The 19,188-nt window shown below is 57.4% G+C and overlaps 1 protein-coding gene across 5 annotated transcripts in view; it reads left to right on the forward strand.

Moving 5' to 3' along the window:
- ACOX3 (acyl-CoA oxidase 3, pristanoyl) overlaps positions 1-13,101 on the forward strand; it is a 41,274-nt gene extending 28,173 nt beyond the window's left edge. The window contains exons 14-18 of one of the 5 annotated variants that reach the window (XM_064584220.1): positions 2,809-2,924; positions 6,316-6,490; positions 7,653-7,720; positions 9,677-9,763; positions 12,441-13,101. In XM_064584220.1, the coding sequence (XP_064440290.1) occupies positions 2,809-2,924; positions 6,316-6,490; positions 7,653-7,720; positions 9,677-9,763; positions 12,441-12,560 (566 nt within the window). In that variant the 3' untranslated portion in view covers positions 12,561-13,101. The other 4 variants (XM_064584221.1, XM_064584219.1, XR_010409256.1 and 1 more) reach the window with 4 other exon arrangements.
- Positions 13,102-19,188: the final 6,087 nt, after the last annotated feature.

A 19,188-nucleotide genomic window follows, 5' to 3' on the forward strand; every position in this document is an offset into this window, starting at 1 on the left:
GTCATCTGTTTTTCCCGTGAGAGCCCTGGCTTTTGCAAGATCCAGCAAAGTGGAAACATCTTCTGGAGGAAAAAAATGGAACCAGAATTCATTTGGTGAAAGTGACACTGGGTGCTGACGTCACCGTCCACGCAGAGAGGGAGCCTGTGGTACGTGGCCAAGCCCCTCGGCTCCGGGGCCCGTGGTCCTCCCACCCCACATGTCAGCCCTGGCCACAGCCGGTGGGATCCGCAGTAAAGATTCCGTGAAATCTTTACGAGCCTCGCTCTCTGTAGGACCAGAGGCGCGGGACCTCGCGGGACCAAGCGTAGCCTGTCGGGAAGGTCCAAGAGTTTTCCTTCAGGGACAAGTCGTTTATCTGGGGGGAGGCCGGCACGGCTCGGGTCCTCGGATGTCTCTCTGCTTCCTCTGATTCACACACAGGCGTGCGTGCCGAGGACGGGCCTCACAAATGTTCCTGTGCATTTGAGGATCTGCACTGTCACTTGGCAATATGAGGCCCATTTGTTTTTCTCAAGTTGGCTGATTTGCAAAAATACTCAGTGATTGTGGCTCAGCGTACGAGGTTCCAACGGCCACATGTGTGTAAAGCAGTGGGCTCACGTCGCAATCCGTGATTCCGTGGGGCCCCGTGGTGCAGTCATGGGACCTCAGGCTCCGGAGTCGGCGTGACCTAGGGCTGGATACTTCACCTCTCCGAGCCTCAGTTTCCCTGTAGGACACGGGGGGATGTGGTCATCCCCATGCTGAGCCTAGTAGGGCCTGGGCTGTGTTTCACTCGTGCGGGGGGCTGGGGGCCGCCGGGGCGCCGCTCTGAGCACCCCTGTGGGTGCAGCACAGCCTAGCTGTTTCCCCAGCAGCCGGCTCCCTGGCGGCCTTGCACCTTTACAGGAGGTCGTGTGGGGACATCCAGCCACACAAGAGTGCTAGGGTGTGGGAACACAGACAGACAGCAGGCAACACCCAGACCTGCGCCGTGCCAGCCAGGGAGCTGGGGCCAGTCATCCACGCCTTGCTTTCTGGGCACGCCAAGGTCAGAGCCCCGCTTCAGAAGGGGAGATCAGCCAGGAAATGGGGACCCAGGCAGAGGCAGCCTGGGAGAGGAGAGTGGAAGGGTGGGAGGCCAGAGAGGTGGTCGGCAGGTGGCTGGCCGGCCTTGAGGGGCTCGCTGGATGGACGGCTGGGTGAGAATGAAGCCCCCAGTGGTCAGGGCGAAGAGGTGGGATGACGCTGAGTTCAGGTGTCGCTCGTGGAGTCGAATGTCTGGCGGACGTGCCCAGGAGCCCCGGGACTAGGAGGTGGGGCAGGAGAGGCAGGTCTGGGGACATTGGATGCTGTGGCGGTGCCCCCTGGGGAGTGTGGGCGGGGCCGGAAACAAATGTTTTCTCTCTGGCAAGTCTGGACAGAAGGTGTGGGCTGGGCTGCGCTCCCTCCAGAGGCTTGGGCGGGACGGTGGGTCAGGGCCCCGGGCATCCTGGGCTCCATCGCCCCTGTCCCCCCGATGGCCTCGCCCATATGTGTATCTCTCCTCTGATCCTAGTAGGACACTCGTTGTTGGATTTCGGGCCCACCCACTCCCGGGGGATCTCCTCTCTGATTACGTCTGCCTTTTCCTGAGAAAGACGTTCACAGGTTTGGGGCAGGACGTGAGCATGTCTTCTGGGGCTCCCATTGGAGGTACCACGCATGGCAGGACTCTGGACTGAGGACAGCTGTGAGAGGAGACCTCAGAGAAACTGCAGTCCATGAGCAGTTGTGCTGATCCAGTTGAGGGTCCACGATGGGACCCCAGAGAGCGCTGCCCATCTTCTTCCCGGGAGTGGGCTGTGTGATGCAGGAGCAATCCCAAGGACCCTTCGCCCAGGCTTTGGGCCCAGACCCGGTGTGGCCAGGTCCCCACGGTCCCTCCTGGGAACTGTGAGCCTAGAGCAGCTGCTGAGCGGAAGGGCTCCCCCGTGGCCTGTGGCCTCACCCCGGTGCCCAATTCTGTGCCTGACTCTGTGCCGGGGTGAGGGGGTGTGAAAGTGTGGACTCGGGGCTGTGTGTCCAGGTCAGACGACTCCTGCCCACTCCCTCTGTGCCCCAGGTCCTCCTCGGGAGGGTGGTAACAGCTCTGTGTGGCAGGGTGTTCTGGGGAGTTTGGAACCTGCCTGGTCCGTAGGATATGCCATGTCAGCATCAGCCCTGGCGGAGATGTGATGAGGAGGAGAGGGGCCCACAGACATGGCACAGCGCTGGGGGCAGGGAGAGGACAGGGGTTGGGGGGCACCCTGCAGTCTCTCCGGTGGGTCTTCCTTCTACCCCTTCCAGCGCCGGCCCGTATGTCTGCACTCTGTCTCCTCCCTCAGAGCTCCTTGGGAGGGGCTCCTTGGCAGCCAGTGAGAACGCCCAGCTCAGCTGCCCTCCAGCCCCAGGGAGGCCGAGGGCTGGGCTGGCCAGGGAACGGGCACCCCTTCCTCCTGCCGCCTGCCCGTCCTCTGCCGCAACGGTGCCCTGCTGTCCCCGCGAATCCGTAGTGACACTGAGGGGATGTACCGTGTCCCAGCAGATGAAGCACGTGAGCCCCAGCCAGAATTTGCAGCCCTCCCAAACAAGGCGCTCACCCCAAAGGTGGCTCCGCGGCCCCCTGGCCTCTGGTTGCTGGAACAGTGTGGAACGCGGGGTGCCCTCGCGTGTCCATGTTTCACAGACTTGTCCCGAAGGTGGCTCGGTGCCCGCGAGCTGCCCATCTGCCCATCCCGGGGGAGTGCTCTGCAGACGGTAGATGCTCTATGGTTACTTTTGGTTTTTCTGTTTCTTGTTTTGAAGTTCCCCTGGCGGCTTACGAGTGGTTGGTTTGTTACCTGCTCCGCGAGAGTTATCAGAAATTAAATCAAGAGAAAAGATCAGGAAGCAATGACTTTGAAGCAAGAAACAACAGTCAGGTATATGTCTGTTTTAAAAAATCGCTTGTTTGATTCACTCCCAATTCCTGCACTGCCGTGGCCTCGGTAAGCTGCCTGTCGTGGTGGTGGCGGCTGAGCCCTCCAGCCCCTGTGACCACGGGAGTGTGGCTTCTCTGCACCTTGGTCTGCTGCAGGGACCTCACTGGACTGTGGGTGTTGTGTTCAAGGTGCCCGGCGGCATCTGGCCGCGGCTGGAGCGGGGACGCTGGGTTGTGGGGCCCCAGCTCTGGTCCCTCTCAGCCGACCGGCGGCGGCTTGGTGACACGCGAGGTCACACTTGCTTTCTCTCGGGGCATTACTGCCCTTCTCGGGGAGCCTTGGTGGGAATGGTCCCAGGGTGGCTTTGGTTCTCATGCTTGGACTGGGCTGGCTCCCACATTCCGGAACCTACCGCACAAAGGCAGCCTGCTCTAAAACACCTCCTGGCATCAGGATCTGGCCTGTTGTGACCCATACATCCAGTCCATCTGGAGTGACGGCTGTCGTTTGGGAGGCCACGGATAAAGGAAACATAAGAAGTTTGTAGAACTGGTGTCATTCCTTCTTGGCCTTGTTTTGTGAGGCTCATTTCACGTCCTCTGAGAACTCAGCATCTACGTCTGCCCGTCTCCTCTGAATGAACCCCGACCCCTCCCGTTACACTGTGATGGGCAGCTTCAGTGCTTGGGTGGACGTGGTCAGGAGCAAAGCCAGCGGTGTCTCCAGGGACCTGCTGGACACACCTGCCCCAGGTGTGCAAGTGAGGAACAGGATGGCGTCTTGACTGGAAAGGCCTGGATGGATAACTGGAACCCAGGGCTTATAGGAATTCAGCAGGTGGCCCCCATCAGTAAACTTGAGCTCAGTGCCACGGCGACCAAAGTAGGAGGCGTAGCAAGGATCCTTCTGGAACGGCTGGGGCCACAGCAGGCTTAGTCTTAGGACACTGACGAGGGTGGATTAGCCTGTCCCATGTCACCCCTTTCCCTGCCCATCAGGCTGTCACTCGGAAGTGGAAGTGGAGGGCCTCCCTAGAGTCACAAGCCAAGGCCCCAAAGAGATGGAGGGCACAAGAGGCACCCATTCCCGCTGCGTCCGAATCCCGAAGAGCTGCCTGGAGGTGGCTGTGGGTCTCCGTGCCGTCCCTCTGCACGCCTGCCTGCTGGCCCGTGCCTGGCACCCTGACACCGGACCTCAAGCAGGGGCTCAGCCGTTTTAGAAATAATTCACCTTTACGCCTTCGTTAAAGCACTCCGTGGCAGCACTTCAGTGAATCACACGGCAGAAAAAGTCAGGAGAGGCCAGCCTCGCCTGGCTCTGATCCCAGAGCCTGCGAAGAGCAAGCCCTGGGTCAGCTCTCACGGCCTGGGCTGGACGCTCACGGACGCCCCAGGAGGACACAGCCCCTTCCCATACGGTGACCTGAGCAGCAACTGGGCATGAGAGGAAAATTTCAGAGAGAATGCGTGTGTAGCCTCGGCATGGGACGCGCCTTCTTGAGACAGGAAACCAGAAGCCGTAAAAAAGAAAAAGTGGTCAGATGTGACTGTGTCAATGCTCACCATTTCTGTAAACAAAGTCTGGAGACAGGCTGCAGGCTGGGGACGCAATGCGGCGGGACCGGCAGGGCGTCCCGCCGGGGAAGGGCTCTTGGCCGGGGAACCAGCGTCGGCACAGCGGTCGCCGAGCACGACCCGGGCCGTGCAGGGGAAGGATGGTGTCTGGCGGGTCGTGGGGGCAGGAGCTGTTCTGCCCTGTGGGGCGGTTAGGGGCTGCTTTTCCGTGAAAATACAGAGCGTGCTGACTCTGACTCATGGGGGAGCGCATTTATCTCGCATCCCCTCCTGCCCACCCCTGAACAGCTGCCCCTTGCTGTGCACCTACTACAAGCCGGCCGCACACCGTAGGTTCTTTAAAAAAAAAAAGATGCGTTTATTGCCTTTTTTGGCCGAGTCGTACCCTCCCATGTTCAGAGTGAGCATGTGTAAAACGGTGGGCGGTGGGGCCCCATACGCCCGGAGCTGCTGGCCTCCGAAGGCAGATGAACCGTGTTCTCCTCGCCCCACCACACCCGGGGCTCCTGACACGGGTCGTTTCCTGCCATCTTCTCTGATGGATCGGGCAATCGGGGCCAAGAGACATGCCCTGGGTCACCCGGCTCAGCTGTGCTGGGGCTGGCCCGGAACCCAGCGCCATCCCCAGGCCCTGGCTCTTTGCCCTGAACTGAGGTCTGAATGTGGACAATGAGGAGTTTGTTTTTTGCCTGAAGTGTCCATGATTCGCTCCTGTGCAAATATCCTCAGGAATTAGAGCACAGCAGAAATGAACAGCTGGACCTGATGGTTTAGGGCTTCGTGGGGGTGGGGGCTCACTGGAGAGGGGGAGGGGGTGGGGGCAGGGGCTGGCCCTCCGGACTCTTCACAGGTGACGGCCCTGCCCTCGAGCGCTCGCAGTCTGCGAGCACTTGTCCTGGGTTCGCTGCTTCCGAGTGACAGCTGACCCCCAGCCACGTTGGACTCCCTGCGGGGACAGTTAAACGGCACGGCCCGGGGGGTCAGCGGACTGTGCAGGAGCCCACGGGCAGAGCCGTGGCCTCACCGCCTGTCCCCGCCTAGAGGAGCTTGGGGGAGCAGAGGCTCCGTCTGACCATCCACGGACAATTCCTGGGGGGCCTGTCCTGTGCGCTGTGGGATGCTCAGCAGCACCCCACCTCTGCCCACGAAGGTGTCAACAGCACCCCTGAGTTTTGACAACCAAAGATGCCAGCCAGGGTCGGGTGTAGACACGGAAGGCACCGCATGCTCCTCAGTACAGCTCAGGCCACGCGAGTGCTGTTCTTCTCATCAGAACAGATCTGGTAAAATGACAGTGGAGACGGGAAAAGAAAACCTAATGAAGCTGATGATGCTCAGCGGGCTCTGGGGGGTGCTGGTTAAGAAGGACACATCAGGACCAGAAGACCGGCCGAGGCCTCCTGCTCCCACAAACACAGCGGGCGTCAGAACTCCTGCACCTGCAGGCCGGCTGGGAATGGTCCCGTGTCTGAGCCGCAGGGCCCGGCACGGTTGTCCCTGTACGTGTCAGGTGGGGCCGAGCTGGGAGCGGCCACTGGCCTTCCCCAGGTTGTGGAGTGCACGGACCCCGGCCTCGGCCTCAGCTTTCTCTGGCCGCTGGCCTTCCTGCGGTGTTTGCACACAGGTGATGCTCATGCCGTGCCCCCTCCGTGCACGACTTCATTTGGTGTCATTGTCCTGCCCGGGGACGTGCACTGGAGCTCCCACCCTGGCCTGTGTGCCCAGCGGTTTCTTCCACCGCCCCCCGCAGGCTGTAACCGGGGCCCCAGCTGCCGGCTCACGGGGGTCGGCGGCCCTGTGTTGTGTTTTGTTTTAAGGTATACCACTGCCATCCCTTGGCCCTGGCGTTCCTGGAGCTCACGGTGGTGCGGAGGTTCCACGAGTACACGCACCAGCCCCACGTGCCGCCCCCGCTGCGGGCCGTGCTGGGGCGGCTCAGTGCCCTCTATGCCCTGTGGTCCCTGAGCCAGCACACGGCCCTGCTCTACCAAGGTGAGGCCCCTGCGGTGGGCACCTGTCCCCCCGTCCTGTCCCGCCCGGTCCTGCCCGGGGATTCCAGCCGCGTCCTAGCCAGGAGACTTGGCCTTTCTCGTGAGGTATTACCTCCATGTGCATTCACTGGGCATTCCTCACAGGCTGGGGGAGCCTGTGGGCAGATGAGGAGCCTAGAATCCACGGTAAGAAAAGTGGCATCAGGACAGGACGTTTCCGTTTCGTCCGGGGCCCTTTGAAGTCTGTTTCCAGTTCAGAGAATATTTCCAGGAGGCCCACGTTAGCTAGGCAGGGAGCTGGTCTATAGTGAGCTGAAGCCCATGCCTCCCGGCCCATGGGACCCAGATAGACACGAGCCCAGGCTGCTGGGAAGCACTCTTAGGAATGCCCAGCCTGAGGACCCAGGAGGGCTTCCTGGAGGAGGTGGTGTGGGGGCTGATTCCCAGAAGATTGGTGAAAATGGGGTAGGCCTGGATTTCTCAATCTGTTTTCATTATTGTCCTTCTAAGGAGCATTTTTAGGCCATTTTCTCTAATTTCCCCCGAGACATGTTAACGCTATGACAGCCTGTATATCTGTTCTCATCCTGTGTGTGTATCTTGGCTTTCTGAAGAGTGAGACTGTTTGTCCTGCTCCCCTCTCCAAGAACCAGGTTTTCCCCCTCGGGGCTGGTGTTGCCCCACAGAGGTGGTGAGAGCACGTGGCTAGGTTTACAAGGGGAGAGCGGGCTTCGGACCCAGGGAGTGGCAAGGTGCAGGGCAGGGGCCCGTGTGCTAAGACATGACAATTCCAAGAGATGGACAGTTTCTTTCACAAAAATCAAACAAAAGATTCTATAGCAAATGTGCTGTCAGATGCACAGGCCACGGCCTTGGGGCCCGCAAGATGCCATGGCAAGCCCACGATGGTGGTAATGGTGGTGCAGGTGGTGGTGTTGATGATGATGGTGGTGGAGGTGGGCTGATCATGGTTGGTGGTGGTCGAGGAGCTCTCCTGGCCTGGCCATGACCTCCTGGTGCATGCACAGCGATGGGAAAGGGACACGGAAACCCTGGCCCCGGCCAGCATGTTCCCGCAGCTGGGAGACCTCACATAAAGCACCTGGGGGGCTAACGTGGACATGGGGTACCAGGCCCCAGTGTAACCAGTGCTGTGCTTACAGGTGGCTACTTTTCTGGTGAGCAAGCAGGTAAAATGATCCAGAACGCCATCCTGGACCTGTGCTCACAGGTGAGCTGCGATCCCTCTCGTGTCATCACGATTCCCCCGCGTTACATGTAACCACTGCATAATGGCACATGCCTTTGCTTTGCACGCATTCGTGTGTGTGCAACGCTGAGCAAAAACAGGAAGATTACAAGAAAATATGCCTATGTCAGGAATCTTAGGCAGATAGTAACTTTTAGGGAATGTCTTAGAGTCTGTACTCTGTAATGCACTTTTTACAGCCACCCTGGTAATTCTCTCAAGCTTTCCAGGGACTCGGCCTCCGGCTTAAATTCATTTCATGGTATTTTTCTTGTGTATGGCATTCTTGTACCTTTATCACAGAAAGGTCACGTGGGCCAAACCCCCACCCTATGCTCTAGTGGTGCTCTGTCCAGTGGGCCTTTCTACGGGGGTGGACATGTCCAGAGCTGTGCCGTCCCATCAGTCACTGTAATCCCACAGCTGTCGGCCATGGAAAGGGGCCCGTGTGGCTGAGGTGTTGGTCTTTGATTGTCACCAGCAACACTTGAAGGGCCTCATGTGCTGGTCCCCCTGAACTAGGCAACTGTCCTTAGCAGAGTCGTCTCTCCTCTTGATGGCAGGAAACCCTTTTATAAGGTGTCTCAAATGACCGGCGCCATGCCGCTCCATTTCTCCCTCTTGGAGCTCAGAGTCGATGTGGTTCCAGGCAGCACCTCTGACTGGTTTTCAAACCTCTCCCCAGACTCAGCTCGCCAGTGGCCATCCCTCAGTCTCTGGGGGTTCTGGATCGGCGTGCATCTGTGACCGCACCGCACCCATGTGTGGCCACGCGTACTCTCCGCCCAGTAAAACAGTAACTGGAGGGTTTCCTGGGTGTGTTCCCCTTGCTCTCAAATAGCTGCATCCCCCAGGACCTGCACCTGGCGGCTGTGGCCCAGGCGGGCAGGTGGTCGCATGCACAGTCATGCCCCGGATGCCTCGTCTCCGTCCGCCACCGGGGAGGCCCAGGTCCTTGTGGTCACTCCGGGGGGCCTGGGTCAGACAAGTGGAGGGGGTGCAAGCCCCGTCCAGCAGTTCACTCGTGCATCGTCTGTGGGTGTGTTGGTGTGGCCTCGGCAGAGGTGGCCGCTGAGCCGGACCGTTTCCTGCTGTTATAGGGCAGGTGTGCTGACCCCTATCTAGACAAGCGGCCTTGCTGTGCTGATGGTTCCATCTGAAGTGGGCAGACTTGTTCATCTCTGAGCCGAGGGGCAGAGGGCGCGTGGCCGTGGAGCGAGGGAGCGGGTATGCTAATGAGCAGCACCCGAGCCACGAAGATGTGCTCCTCTCCTCTCTTGTGTGGACTGGGTTATTCCGAGCCAGCCAGGTGCTTTCCGTCTGCGTTGCCGAAACCGTCCCACTCCAGGTGCAGCCGAGGCACTTCACAATTATTTTAAAAAAAAAAGAATGTTTTTGCATTTCAAGAAAGTCCTTGGGAGTCTTCTCCCATAAATTCCACGTGTCCTATTGAAGAACCACTTGCACGAGGGGACAGGGGCGTCATAAAACCTCCGCACACCAGACAGCCTTGGTAGGACGGCTTTCCCAGGTGCCCATAAACACCTTCCCTGGCACATTTTTTCCGGACGTGTTTTCCTTTGCTGGAACGGCAGCTGCCCAGATCGGGCAGGATTCAGACACAAACCTGAGGACGCCTGCTGGTTAGTGAGCTGCTGAGCCGCTTTTACGAGCAGCCCCTACCTTATTGAAAAACAGTTAATGCACTGGAAGTCTTGAGTGATTAGCAACATGGAGAAAATATTCAGACATACACCAAGGGAATCTGTGATGCAGGCCAACGGAAAGATAATGCGTTAGTAACCGAGCCACGCACGCTCCTGCTGGGGTTACTGTTGCTAGCGGGTTGTAGCAACAAACGGCCAGCACTCTGTTTCTCAGCGGTCGCCATGGAGATTTCTGGGGGTTGCCAAGCGAATGGACTTTGTTTTCCAACAGCTGAAAGATGATGCGGTTGCCCTGGTGGACGTGATCGCCCCTCCCGACTTTGTCCTGAACTCCCCGATTGGCAGAGCCGACGGTGAGGTGAGGCCGGGTGGGAAACGCCGTGCATCCGAGCACCAGTGGGGGCTGCTCTGGGGGTGCTGGTGGTTGTTGCCGAGCCTGGGATGATGGCATGGGCCAGGAGCGCCCTGGCGCCTTCCGGAACGTGCTCCACTCAGGCAGCGGTGGAGGGAGGGGCCAGGAGAGGTCAGGGTGGTCTGGGGCGAGTTAGCCTCACCCCAGCCCGCCTTCCCGGGAGATGTGGGCTGGCGGCACCACCCTCCTAGGGCCGGGGTGCTGGGATCAGCACAAGCCCCTGTCAAGTGCGGGGGCCCTGCGGCGGTCCTCTTGTTCTCACACCCCCAGGGGCCATTCCCAGTGCTGGGTCTTCCTGACATCTCACAGTGCAAGACCCTGACCCTTTCTGTCAACCGACCATCCACCCCTGGTACTTTCACTTCCCAGCAGCCCCCACTTGGATCCCTGATCTGTCTTGCCGTGCTATGCTCCAGAATGATTTCTTCAAGTGATCTTGTCAGGTCACTCCTCTGCTGAGCACTCCACCACCATCCCTCATCCCCAAACCTGCATGCATTTCCCTTCCCGCACCCCCAGTCCAGGCAGCCTGACCTCTTTCTGCCTGGTTCTGCAGGGTCATTTTATGCTGTGCTCCTCCTGCCCGCTGGACTCCAGCCTGACTGTCCCCCTCTGTTCTTCTATTACACTAGGCCTCCCCACCACAGGGCCTTTGTACCTGCTGTCCCTCTGCCTGGAGCACTTCCACATTGCACCTGAGCAGAACGCTGCCTCTCAGCCCTTCCCTGGCCTCCAGCCCAAGTGTCGCCCCCAGGCAGATGCCCCCACTTTGTCCTGCCATGGGACCGTTGCTATGCTCGTTCCTGAGCCCACTCCTATCCCGCGTGCTGCGGGATGCTCACGGGTCTGCTCAGTGCCTTCCAGGAGTGCACCACCTACAGCTTGTTGTTGCAGTGTTACCGCTCGCCTGAGGTCTCACAGACCGGGACCCCACCTGACCCCGACCCCCAAGGCCATGTTCTTTGTGCTGAAACACCTGCTTTCAACTCAGGCTCTGTTTCAGTGGAGACTGAACGTAAGGGGGCAGGAGCCCTCCATGTGTGCTCAGGGGAACAGACTTCTCCAGGGAAGCGAGCAGGTGCCCTGGCTGTGGCCTGGCCCAGGCCACACCTGGGGTTGGGATGGTGTACTGGGCCCTGGGGTGGGCAGGATAGAAGTCCCCAGGCCGGTGTGGGGACAGTAACATCTTTAGAGGCCCGCTGTCCTCTAGCTCCCTCCCACATGGTGTCTGTTACACAGCCGCTTTGCCAGGGAGAAACCCGACATCCAGAGAAGCCAGGTGGCCTGCCCACAGCTGCCCAGCCAGGATGTGGGTAGAGATTTACCACCTGGAGAGAAGACAGGAGACCGGACCTCAGTCCCCAGTGTGGCCCGGGCCCCAGTGGGTGCACGCAGGAGGACATGCCAGTAAGGCAGGGGGCTGAGGCTGACCTGCCCATGGGGGCACTTACCAGGCATCCGGCTGACATGCACTTGAGGAGGACCTGGACATGGCATCATGAGAGGCCCTGAGTCCCCGGGAGTGTTAGCGGGTGCAGGAGCCAGGGCGGCCGGCTCACTGCCCTGCAGAGACAGCCCAGCCCCCGGGCCGAAGAGTGGCTGGTGCGCAGGAGCCTGTCCCTGAGCTGCAGGCTCTTTCTGGCTCTGGATTCCACCGTGGAATCCCGAGGCCTCACCTGACAGGCAGGTGTATACGGCACACATTGTAACCAGGGGCTGCTAGGTGAGAAGTGCATTTTAAGTGAACAGACCCGGCTGCCAGAGCTTATTTAAGATGATCATTCCATGAAGCATCATGTTCCAAATTGCCATATGTGACCTGTGCGGAGAGAGCGAGGCTGAGTGTCCCTGGGGGAGCAAGCAGAGCATTTGGAGGGGCCCAGGAGTGCACTCAGCAGGTGCAGGGACACTGGCTTCTTCAAAGTAAGGAGCAGCTGACTGGCTCCGTGGTCGAGCATGCGACTCTTGACCTCAGGTTGAGTTCGAGCCCCATGTTGGGTGTGGAGCCTACTTAAAAAAAAAAAAAGAGTAAAGTTTGTCAAGGCCAGCCCGGTACATAGGAGGCCCCTTCCCTGGCTCTGTGGACTGGAGACCTGTCAGCCTGGGCGCCATGTTTGGGGTGGATGAAGAACCAGTCAGCAGCTCCTGCAATGTGCATGGCCTTCCTCCAGGATAGACACTGCTCTGCTTTCCCCACTGGGCAGCCCGGCGGAAGGGGTTTGCTGTGAGCATGCTGGAGGAGGTCGCCCACTGGCCCAGACGTGCAGGCGGACGGGGCCCGTGTGCAGGCACCCCCCCAGCTGCGCAGGGGAGGGAGCACATGTCAGAGCAGACAGCTAGCGCTCACCTGCAGAACCCTGTGGGCCTCCCCCTACGAGAGTTCCCAGAGAAAAGGACACGTACAAAGCTGTCACCCTAAGCGTGTTTTAAAGTATTACGTGTTTCCAGTTGTTTTCTGTGAGAAAAAAAGATGGATGTAAATTAAATCATCTTAAAATTTTCTAAAAAGTGACCAGAGGATTTTCTGTGTTTTCAGCAAAAGCATATGAGGGGATCTGTGTCTGTCCCCTCGGCTGTGTGAGGAACCTTGTTTATTATTCATGTATGTGTTTATTTTTTGTAGCTCTATAAAAACCTCTGGACTGCTGTCCTTCTGGAAAGCAGAGTGCTGGAGAGGCCATCATGGTGGTCAGAGTTTTCCGTCCATAAGCCCCGTATAGGAAGTTTGAAATCAAAGCTGTAGTCACGCGGCCCGTTCAGCTGAATCTAGGTAAGCTGGTCCAGCTGATGGAGACGGGGACCTCAGATCCTAGTTCCAGACGATATGGAAACGCTGCCCCTTTCTGAACGCACCTGTGTTCATACCCGCCCGGGGAGGGCTCCCCGCAAAAGGCACAGGGCAGGTGCCTCCGCCAGATTTGCTGTGTGCAGAGAAAATCCGTATGATCACCTCTTCCCGATGGACTCTTTTTTTGATAATTAGGACTTGGCACGTGCTGCGTTCACATGCCAGAGAGGAGGCCACGTGCTCACAATCAGGGGCTTTCTGGTCTGATGATCTTGCGCATTCTGAGATTTCTTCCAAAGCTCTGCTTCACTACTGCTCAGTGATGCCAGTCTGAGTCTTTGTTAACTGCTTTGACTTTATCGTGTAATTAAATCCCATTTTAAGCTTACCTGAGTGATGTAATTTGAGATTCCTAAGGAGAAGAAAATCCATTCTGTGTGGAAATTGCAGTTTCCATCAAGGAAATGTTTCCAAAGAAAATAAATGCATCACATGAGTCTGGTCGGTTTAGGGTGCTGAGCTGCCGGGCCGCACGCTCGTTCCTTCATCCCGGTTTGCAGTTCGGATCCGGCTGTTCTGCCATCGGCAGGATGGCCGGTGCTGCTCAGCGGCTCCCCGCCCGGCCCCGTAGGCGAGTGCGCCTGCCTTCCGGCGCAGACCAGGTCAGAGGGGGGCGGACCCCCAGGCGGTCACTCGTGGGTCCCTGCTCAGCACGACCGGCTCGCGGGTGCCTCTCTGTCATCAGCAGCTGCTCTGTCACCTTGGAGCGGAGCAGGCAGACATGACCCGGGCGCCCGAGGACCACAGGCGGTGCCAGGGGACCGGGGATGGCTTCTTGCTTCCGAAGCTCCGAGCCTCCGAGCACAGGAAGGGCAGGGCAGGACCTGTTTTTAAAGACTGAATTTCCAGCTTTGGGAACTGCCGGAGTGGTTCCTTGACTTCTCAAGCCTCAGTTACCACGCCTAGAAAAGGGGAACCCAACCCCACCCTGGGCCCCAAAGGGCAGCCAGGAGCAAGTGACTGGGTAAGAGGAGCTGCTTTTATGGAGCACTTACTGTATGCAGGGACTTTGTTGTCACCATTCCTGGACCCTCAGACAGCCAGGTGAGGGCAGTCATACTAACATGCCCATTTTACAGGTGAGAAAACTGACCCTGAAAGCCTCAGTCACCACCATGGCCCAAACACGGCCAGGAAGTTGTCCGGCCCAGAGCACACGCACGACCATCCCGATGTTCTCGGCCCAGCACAGGGCCGGCACAGAGCGGGCCCTTGGTAGTATCAGGGTCGTAGTTTTAACTGCGGGGAACTCCCACCCGAGTGTAATATACCTCTGGGTGGGCGTTTTCTACCAGCAGCTGCAAGAAGCTGTCCCGGGTCCAGCGAGCTGCGCCGAGGGCCGCGGCTCATTCAGCTGGGAGTCTTCCCCCTTGGGTGCAAACTAGGAGCCAGCCTCCCGAGGCTCTGTGGGGCCGGCTGGGCGGATACAAATGGAAACCACCAGAGCATAAAGAAGACAGTAAAAACCAGCCCAAACCCCTGTTAGCGTCCCGCGGACAGGTTCTTGGAGGACTTGTTTGCATCATCGTGCCCGTCCTCCGGGAGTGATGGACGGCAGCTGGCATGCCCTACAGCCTGCAGGCGCCAGCCGTGAAGCCAGCACATGGCCATCGGGCACTATTTCAGGAATGTAGAAAGCGTCAAAGAGGAAAATGCCACAGCTCCACTCTCAGCCATAACCACTGCTTACATGTCATTTCCTTTGGGGCCAGAGGGCACAGAATTGGGTTCATTGTCGTCCTGGGTTCGTGCCGGGTTTGCCCCATGCCACTCCGAGGCCAAAATGTTGACTGTCCTGTCCCCACTGCTTGGGGCCTGGTGGACAGTTCATCCCACCTCTGGTGGCGTGCTGGAGCGCCCCATTCCTGAGGCCCTCTGTGTGTTTGTGCACTCGTGTGTGTGTGTGTGTGTGATTTTCCTAACAGAGTGTGGGGCCATCCTCTAGACTCCTTTTCCTGCTGAAGGGTGTTTCTCAGGCACTTCCCCTGCTGAGCAGCACGAATGTACAAGCTTAACAAGCCTCCTGAGGGACGTGGAGAGTTAGTTTCTGCCCGGAGTGGCTCTGTGCATGGGTCAGCTCCTGGAAGCTGGCCTGCTGGGACCAGCACCTTGAGGGAGGGGCTTGTGATACCAGCACCGAGTCAGAGGTGGCACAGCCAGCGTGGACAAGCACAGGATGAGAGCCAGGCAGGACCAGGCGGCACCCCTGATGAAACAGCACGAACGACTGACTCCACCTCATTCCACACTTGTCAGCATTGAAATGGGCTAGCGAGGAAAGCACAGCACACGGGCCTGGCCCGCAGATGGTCAGTGCTTGAGAGGTCTCCACATCATCACACCGTGCCCAGGAAGGCACCTGCCTTTCCCGCTCCGTTGCCCTTCCCAGCGGTGTCCTCCCGGTTCCAGTCTGGGCAGTGAAGGAACACTGGCGTCTCCTGGGCAGATGCACTCTTCCCTGCTCCCTACGGAGGCTGAACATGTCTCCCCAACTATTTATAGGCTACCTCTATGTGCTCTGTGATGATTGCCGCTTCTCGCTTTTTGCCTAATGGAGCCTTTAGTTTTCACAATATTTTGTTGATTTTAAAAATAGTTTTTACATATTAAGAACAATAGACCTGGGACATACATATTATCTATTACTTTCCCTCATTTATCTTTTGCCTTTTGATTGTATTAATTTTTTTCTTTTTGATTTAACATGAAGTTTAAAATAAAATTTGAAATCTTATATAAAACTAAGAATCTTTTCTGCTTCGTCCTTTGAGGTCATGCTTGGAACGTTCTCTCCCACACCAAGATTATTTCTACTTTCATCTGTTTCTCTAGAGTGTATCACAGTACTGAGTTGACCAGGAGTTGATTTTGAGATACGGTGTGAGGTAGGGATTCCAGATGGCTGGCCCTAACTGGAAGTGCCACCTGTAGCAAATGCCAGAATCACAGACATTCCTGGGCCCATTTCTGCCTTTTTCTATTTTAGTGTCTTTTCTCACACCAGCTCCTACGGTTTCCATTATTGTGGCTTTCATACTTTTCAGTATCCTTTGGAGCAGGCAAAACCTCTCTCGTCTCTTGAAAAAAATGTCTTAGATGTGCCAACTTTGGTATTATTTTGTGAAGTTTGGTGCTCTCCCTTCTCGAGATTAATGAAAGAATCTTTGGAATTTGGGGTTTCATTTAATCTACAAATTACCATCAGGAGAATTTATATCTTTATGGTGAGTAGTCTTCCCATCTAAGACCTTTTATTCATGTTGTTTTTAATAAGAAGCTATCTTGCTTTGATATATTTACTGTAACTGGTCACTTTTTTAAAAACCTTAGTTATAATAGTCTTATGTTGATTCTCTTGGGTTTTCCTTATATGTCATTGGCAAATAGTGATGGTTTGGCCATTATCTTTCCAAAACTTTTACCAGTCATTTAACCTTCCTGGCTAGCGTCTGCTGGTCCTGCTGGAACAGTCTCCTCACAAGTGGCGGTGGCCCCCACTGTCCGGTCTCAGACATTCAGGGTTTGCCTTCAGGGGTTTGCATCGGTGTGATGCTGTGTGCGGGATGGGCTGCAAAGACATACAAAGGCAGAGGACCAAGCCAGGGACCTTCTATCTGGGCCACATACACAGGCGCGTGCTCATGGCTGGAAATCTGACTCCCCGAGGACAGAGACTGTGGACTGGGAGTCTTCCCCCTTGGGTGCAAACTAGGAGCCAGCCTCCTGAGGCTCTGTGGGGCCGGCTGGGCGGATACAAATGGAAACCACCAGAGCATAAAGAAGACAGTAAAAACCAGCCCAAACCCCATGATCATTCTCGAGAACCCATTAACATCTTGGGATTGAGGTCTTCTTTGTGGCCACTAATGTTCTTGGTGGCCGTTGGGCCCTCTGTTATCATGGGGCTGCATCATTGACATTTAGGGACCGTCCCTTTTGATGTGCTTCTGATAGCCTGGCCTCAGCTCTAGTCACCTTTCTCCCAGTCTTTTTATCCCCCATGAAAGACTGAAGGTGGTCTTGCCCTTGGGACCACCCCTTCCACGAAGTCAGTGTTTACTCAGCACCCACCCACACACCAGGCACCACGCAAGGGTGTGCATCTTAGTTACAAGGTTCCTTTCTGTGCTACTTGGCTCATGCAGCTGTTTGGACATTCCCCAGACTCCATGGGGAGCGTGTTCTGCCGGATGGTGGGCCCCATCCAAAGACAACAGGAGGCCACACGGCTTCAGGCAGTGGCCTCCGGGTGCGTGAGCCACTGGCTGCCTAACCGCTCGTGACCGGCAAGCCGGGCCGATATACCCGCCACATGGAGCCCCAGCGCCGGACCGGCCCCAGACACCCGCAGAACGGCTCAGCCGTGTGGCTCCTGGCTACATCCGTGGCAGGTCCACTCTCCACGGGGTGCAGGAAGTCATCCTCCGTCTCCGGACAGGGGACTCCTGGCCACACGGTGCAGCCCAGCAATCCCACGCGGCCCCTGGTTTGCTTTCATGTTCACTCACAGCCACTTGCGGTCCCTGAAACCGATACCCGGGGACTTTTCTTGGGCTGTGGCCTTGACCCTGAGTCCAGGAGGTCAGGAAGGCTCAGGGGGACCCATGTTCCTACCAACTGCTGGGAAAGCTCCCTCACCCTGTTTCCCTTCCAGCGCGAGGACTGAACTCAGGTGGTTCCTATCCTGCCAGACTGCCCGGCGGCCCAGGGAGGTGGCTCAAGCTTCGTGATGCCCAGAGGAAGGCAGTGCTGGTCCCGTGAAATGGCGCGTGAGCACGGTTATTCCTACTCCAAGGAGTAGGTTTGCCAGTCTCTTGAGCAAGGAGGCCCGCGGTGCTTGCAAGAGAAAACTCGACTGTGGTCTTACAGAGGCCAGAGGCTTGGAGTGCGAAAACCAGACGTGAGACTTGCCCCCGGGGGTGTGTTCCAGGTGCCCTAATGCCATTTGCAAACATTGCTGACAGCTCTTGAAATTCTTCATCTTCACTCTAGAGTGAGGCTTGTAAAAACAAAATAGGTTTTTAGGAATGTTTCCTTAGGTCATCATCCTTAAAAACCCTGGCCCAATATTCCTTCTGGCAGCCTGGAGAGGAGGGTGGCAGCATCTCAAGAGGACCAGCTTTGGAGTTAGGACCAGGTTCAAGTCCTATGTGGTTAGTCATTGGCTGTGAGGGCTTGGGCCCATTTCTTAACTTCCCTAAAGGTGTTTGCTCCTTCCTGTTTGCCGGGTTGCAGGGGCTGATTGAGGTAATATGTCATGTAGTCCCAAGCACGTGGGAGGGCCCACGGCTCGCTGACCTGGACCCTTGTGGCTGGGCCTAGGACTCTGCATTCCTTTCAGCACTGTGGGAAGTTGTGATGTGCCGAGTCTGAGGACCACCACCTCTGCTATGGGCCTGAATTCTGGGGAGAATGGAGGTAGGTCAGTGGCCTGGGGACAGGGGAGAAACCATCCCATGGCCCTTGCAAAGACGCCAAGATGTGTGCTCCCATTAGCTGCTCACATGTGCCCAGAGGCCGGCTCCACTCTTGGCCTCCAGGCCTCCCACCCCAAAAGACGGTCTTTTCCAGGGACCAGGCTAGTTATGGCACGAGCTTCCTGGGGCTCAGGCTGGCCCTTCTCTGTAATCCTGGGCCTGCACAGAGGGCCACCCCTTGGTTCTTTTTGTGGGTACCCCTCAACACCCGGCCATTAAGGGCCAGGGGCCTGGTGGACAGCTCACTCCAGCCCTGGGTGACGACTCCTGCCAGCTGCCCCCATGGCTTCCCAACCCCAGGATGGCCACTGGGCGCCACCCAAGCCTGGCTCTCTCCGTGTCATTCCTTGGTGCTTCTGTGTGGACGTGGGTATAGTGTTGGCAGGAGACGCACTTCCCACTGGCATCACAGCTACACCAGCCCATCACTTTCCCTGCGCAGCTATCACCCTTTCGCCAGAAGAAATTTCATGGCATTCCTCCTTCATCACGTCATAGCCCAGATTCCCTGGATAGCACTGCTTGGTTTGTGGTCAGTCTTCCCACCAGTCTGGAGCCTTGTTGAAGTCAGAGACTGGGCCTGAATCCTCTGTGGTCTTCAGCACCCAGCACAAGGCCACTCATGGGAAGTGCTTGGCAAGCACTGGAGGGAGGCATGGATGGATGGGTGGGTGGATGGGTGGATTGATGGATGAGTGGGGGGGTGGATGGATGAGTGGGGGGGTGGATAAGTGGATGGATGGATGAGTGGGTGGGTGGATGGATGGATGAGTGGGGGGGTGGATGGATGAGTGGGTGGGTGGATGGATGGATGGATGAGTGGGTGGGGGGGTGGATGGATGGATGAGTGGGGGGGTGGATGGATGGATGGATGGATGGATGGGTGGGTGGATGGGTGGATTGATGAATGAGTGGGTGTGGGTGGATGGATGGGTGGATGGATGGATGGATGGATGGATGAGTGGGTGGGTGGATGGTTGGATGGATGGGTGGATGGATGGATGGATGGATGGATGAGTGGGTGGGTGGATGGTTGGATGGATGGG

The sequence above is a fragment of the Mirounga angustirostris genome, unplaced genomic scaffold (genome assembly GCF_029215605.1).
Source record: "Mirounga angustirostris isolate CCGP_5_RB_7025 unplaced genomic scaffold, mMirAng1.0.hap1 SCAF_2, whole genome shotgun sequence".
Classification (NCBI taxonomy): Eukaryota; Metazoa; Chordata; class Mammalia; order Carnivora; family Phocidae; genus Mirounga; species Mirounga angustirostris.